The sequence below is a fragment of the Solanum pennellii genome, chromosome 3, assembly GCF_001406875.1.
Source record: "Solanum pennellii chromosome 3, SPENNV200".
NCBI lineage: Eukaryota > Viridiplantae > Streptophyta > Magnoliopsida > Solanales > Solanaceae > Solanum > Solanum pennellii.
Genome location: NC_028639.1, coordinates 55,852,014 through 55,857,371, shown reverse-complemented (window position 1 = coordinate 55,857,371; position 5,358 = coordinate 55,852,014). Strand labels below are relative to the sequence as shown.

The window sequence follows — 5,358 nt, the reverse complement described above, 5'->3', positions numbered from 1 at the left end:
GTGAAAGAAGTTTCCAAATCTAGAAAGATAGACTTACCGCCGCTGCGGTGTTGACATTACTAGAGGGTACTAAGGTTTTTGTGGAATATAGTGATGCATCCCGAGTGGGGTTGGGTTCTGTCCTAATTCAACAAGGGAAGGTTATAGCATATGCTTCTAGGAAACTCAAGGTTCATAAGAAGAACTACCCAACTCATGATCACGAGTTAGCGGCAGTGTTGTTTGCTTTTAAAATATGGAGCTACCTATATAGTGTTCCTGTTTATGTTTATACAGACCATAAGTGTCTTCAATATGTGTTTACTTATAGGAGTTAAATCTCCGAGAACGAAGGTGGTTAGAATTATTGAAAAATTATGACAAGAGTGTTCTCTACCACCCCACAAAGCCAATATTGTTGCGGATGCTCTAGTTCTTATGACTATGGGTAGTGCATCTCATGTTGATGCGGGAAAGAAAGACCTAGTCAAAGATGTCCATAGGTTGGCTCGTTTTGGTGTTAGATTAGAAGATTCTCCTAATGGTGGTTTTTGGGTCCATCATAACTCCAACTTGTCTTTGGTGGTTAAGGTGAAGTCTAAGCAACACCTTGATCCATCATTGATTGAGTTAAAGGAAACGGTTCTTGGATAGCAAAATGAGTCATTCTCCTTAGGGGCGGATGGTGTTTTCATATACCAAGAAAGGTAGTATGTGCCTAATGTGGATGATTTGAGAAACCAAATCCTAGGAAAAACTCATGGTTCTGGTTATTTGATAAATTCAGTTTCTATGAAGATGTATCATGACCTTAGAAAAGTATTTTGGTGGAATGGCTTAAAAAGAGAAAGAGCGGAAATTGTTGCAAAATGTCCAAATTGTCAACAAGTGAAATTCCAACACCAAAAGCCGGCTGGCATACTTCAAGAAATGGAAGTTCTAGCTTGAAACTGGGAAGAAATTAATATGGACTTCATAGTGGACTTTCCTCAGACACGAAGGCGAAATGACTCTACATGTGTGTTGTTTATAGGTTAAGGAAATCAGCTCACTTTATACCCGTTAAGTCTACTTATTTGGTGAAAGACTATGCAAGGATCTATATCAATAAAATTTTGAGTCTTCATTGTATCCATTTATCCATTATTTTTGATTGAGGTGCTTAATTTACGTTTCTATTTAATAGGTCGTTCCAAAAAAGTTCAGGTAACCAAGTGATCTATAAGACATTCACGAAATTACATATCATAAGGAACTGGTTGAAAACAACCTATACCCGGAGAAAGTCTTATGCCGCCAATAGGAGAAGAGAGTTAGAGTTTGAAGAAGGTGATAAGGTGTATCTGAAAATTTCAGTGATGAGATTTGGAAAAAAAGGTAAGTTGAGTCATCATTATATGGGTCCTTATGAAAATTGGCAAACTGTTTTTAAGGTTGCATATGAGTTGAGATTACCTAGTGAGCTAGCTTCAGTTCATCCGATACTCGATTTATCCATGCTTAAGAAGTGCATTGGTGACCCCGAGTACATCCTTCCTATTGAAGGTATAGATGTGGATGAGAATCTCTCTTATGAAGAGGTTCCGGTGGAAATCCTTGACCAACAAATACAGAAGTTGAAGAACAAGGAGGTGGCTTCCGTAAAGGTGTTATGGAAGAACCACCTACTTGAGGGAGCAACATGGGAGGTCGAGGCCGACATGAAGTCAAGTTACGCTCATACCTTTTCTAACTAAGGTTAGTTGTTCCTACTAATAACTAGAATAATGAGTAAAATTGAATTTTACTTGTTTTTCTAAGATGTGCATAATTATGGTAAAAGTTTTGTAAAAATGAGATTTTCATGAAAATAGGTTCTTTTGCTTGAGTTGCACTTATTGGTGTATTTTGTATGTTGTTGTATTTTTAAAGTGATATTGACCGTGTTGATGTGTTTTAAAATGATTTTTTTTCATAAGTGACTCTTTATGTGTTGTTTAGCTCATGGTTGTTGTTAAGAAGGAAATTCCTCAAATGGTGATGTTCAGCTCTTATATGAAGTAAATTGATGTTTTGAGTTTCTATATGTAAATGCCATGTTTTTATGTTGATTTGAGTATTAACTCATGTTTTAATATGTTGTTGTTGTTTGGCTTCTAGTATTGATTCTATCATTTCTCTTCAATTTTAGTGTCATTCGGGGACGAATATTTCTCGGGAGGATAATGTAACACTCCGAAAGTCCAAGACCTAATCTAGAGCCTCCCATGAGTGTCTAAGGTTTTTAATACTATTATATGGTCAAAAATAATATTTATAAGTTATTTAGGAAGTCTTAATGTCAAGACGTCAAGAAATGTCCATGACGTCTAGAGACTGCTAGTGTAAAAGGTGCTAGTGTGCCTTAGCCTATTTTACAAGTTAATAGAAGTCATAAATTGATGAAATTTAGTGGAAAGAAGTTTAACTAATATTAGAGTATTTATAGGGTCAAACGTTTGGGCACGACTCCCCAAGGACCACCCCAAGTGTCCTTGAGGAGGACCCTTCCATTTTTGTCAAAATGTGTCAAAAAGTAGTGTCAGTGTACGAGGTGCAGGAGCAAAGGCATAGGTGGATGGAAGGGGAATCAATGCCTCCTTAGACCAAAACATTGAAACTTTTTGCAATGTGGCAAAAAACATGGTCTCTGAACTAATCGATGGACCTGCCGGACGGTTTGGGGTTATGGGTGTCGACTGACCTACGGACTGTAGGTCGAGGTTTCATAGATCAAGTCTTTAATTTTCTGTTTGGTTTTAAATTGAGTCATTTAATTAGTTGGTTGGTTAATTGGTTAATTAAGGGTTAAAGGAGGTCTAATTAATTTTATTAAAGACCTATATAAAGACCTAAGCCTAATTAAACTAACCCAACACCTCACAATTCCCAAACCCAGATTGCTCTTCCTTCTCGATAATTTCTCTCTCAAAGTAGACTCCATAGAAGACCAAGGTCTAAGGGTTATAGGTCATAAAGAAGGTCTCCTTTCACCATCAATATTAAAAGAATATACATTTATGGGAACCTTTCACCTTTAGGATTCTTTTCGTTAGAGGGTTCATCAAAAATTGGTTTTAAAAAAGATGATTTCATATGGGTTTCTTCCTAATCAGAAATTGAACTTCTAAATAGTATTTTTTTTATTGTTTATTTTTGTAAATTTGATGATATTATGAAATATTATTGCTCAATTATGTTATTTCATGAGTAATTGACCTAGTATGTGGAATAGATCATGTATTGACCCTAATTCCCTAACCCTTGGTTATGAACTCAAGTTGAATTTATTAGTATTGATACAATTGAGTTAGTTCTTGTGTTAATTACAATTGAATGATGTTATTACACCTATTTATGAATGTAATTGGATTGGTTGAGGTTAGTACAAATGATGATGGCTTGTTGGAGGAGAATTGGTAAGACAATGTGATCTCGAACCTTTACTTCAGTTTTGATGGCTTGTACTTCGTGATGAAGTTCAATTGAAACATGTCTTATGATTAGATTACGTAGGTTGTTATGATGATGCAATTGAAATGTCTTGATTATTTGAAGGCGTGAGATTATAATTAATATGAATTTATATAAGGTTGGTTATGAATTGCTTATGTACCTTATTATGAAATAATGATGATAATTTGTTGAACTCACATATATGGTTTGTAGTGAAAGGAAATTCTCATGCAATTCCGAATGAGCTAATGATTATGAATATACAAGGGGTTAGTCTCCTATGGCCTATAGTAAGTTATGATTGTTAAAAGATGGTTTAAAGACATTTCAAAAAGGGTCTCTAGTTTAGCACCGAGTGAACTAGATGTGAGATGTGTCCCTTCCCAAGTGAGAAGGTAGGTTCACTATTGTACTCATAAAATTGGAGACAACAATGCAATGTACATAAAGAGAGTTCCAAGTATATCTCCTAGTTCTTGAATTATGTTTCCCTATAGGAATATTATCTAGTGGATCCACCTAAAATTCTATGGTAATAATTTGGTATTACCTTGGAAAGTAGTCTACTTTCTTTCGGTGTAGGGTCTCAAGACACCGGATTCAACATTTAGCTCTTGTGGTCTATGTAGGTTAAGGCAAGTGTTCCCAAAAGTAAAATGAAGTGAACACTAAGTAGGGTGACATGAGGAGTTGACTTAGCCTAGGTAGGGGTATGGGACTCTACCTATACATTCCACTAGTTTACTTTGAGGGAAGTCCTAGAAGGTTGTTCGTATGTTATATAAATTAAATATGATGCATATGTTGACTATGCATTTTGATGATCCTATATGATGTTAACTTTACTTATGAACATGTTATTGGCCTATATTGCTATGTATGATGATGATTACTATTGGTGCTATGTTATATGATGCTAGACAATACTTGTTATCCTTTGTTTGGTTTACTTGTTTGAGTAATATTATGGGGCTTTGCTAGGTCATTGAACATATAGACTTGATGGAGGATTACGAGTAAAGGTCTTGCATATGATGTAATTTTATGAATGCTTTTATGTGCCTTGTTTATATTACATGATATTAGAGTTTTAGTGATTATGTACTCAAATATGCTATTAAACATGTTCACTTTATTATACTTGATGATATTGGTCTTGTGTTGTATATACCTTTAACTTAAAGAATATGTGATTATTGGATTATATGGTTTCTTGGTTGTGCATAAGGCTTTCCAATGTAACATAGCATGGTTTTCAACAAATGTCCCCTTTAGCATGATTTCAAATGTTTTATATGCATATTTCCATACATAGTACAAGTGTGTACTGAAGTATCGTGTTTTCACGGTGCTTTCAATGTTTTTTCCTTTAGATGTGTGTGTGTCTAGAGACTTTTTGTAGTAGTTTTAACATGTGTTTGTGTCACGATCGGAGTCTAGACCCCAGACGAGACCGGCGTCGTTGACCTCTTAGAGGTCGCAGACAAGCCTACTTATGTAATCGTTACTTCATCTAGGTTAATTTTAGAGGAAAATATGAAATTTTTATTTACATATTTCATATGAAACATATTCTACTTAACATCAAAGGAGTTCACCATCAACCATCTAATATTAAGATCATCAAATGAAAGAAATAGTAAATACTGCATTAAACGTAAACTTGCCAAAGCGGCACAAATACAATGTCTGAAAAATATTGGAAAGAAACGCTAGTGGAACATAATCCACTAACTCAAACCTATATCTAAGCTAGAATAAAATGGTCAAGTGTCCTCGAAAGCATGAGGGCCTACCCATTCCGGAAGAATGCTCCACGTTCGGATAGCTTCAGCGTCGACTTGTAAGCTCTAATGTCCACTTGTGCCCGCACCTAAAAATGTAGAGTTGTATGGGATTAGTACA

General features: G+C 35.3%; 1 protein-coding gene across 1 annotated transcript; it reads left to right on the top strand.

The window, feature by feature from the left end:
- The first annotated feature begins 423 nt into the window (after window positions 1–423).
- Window positions 424–2,022, top strand: LOC107013479. The gene is made up of 3 exons (XM_015213382.1): window positions 424–621; window positions 1,413–1,619; window positions 1,960–2,022. The coding sequence occupies exons 1-3, from the start codon at window positions 424–426 to the stop codon at window positions 2,020–2,022; spliced, it is 468 nt and encodes a 155-aa protein (XP_015068868.1).
- The last annotated feature ends 3,336 nt before the right edge of the window (window positions 2,023–5,358 follow it).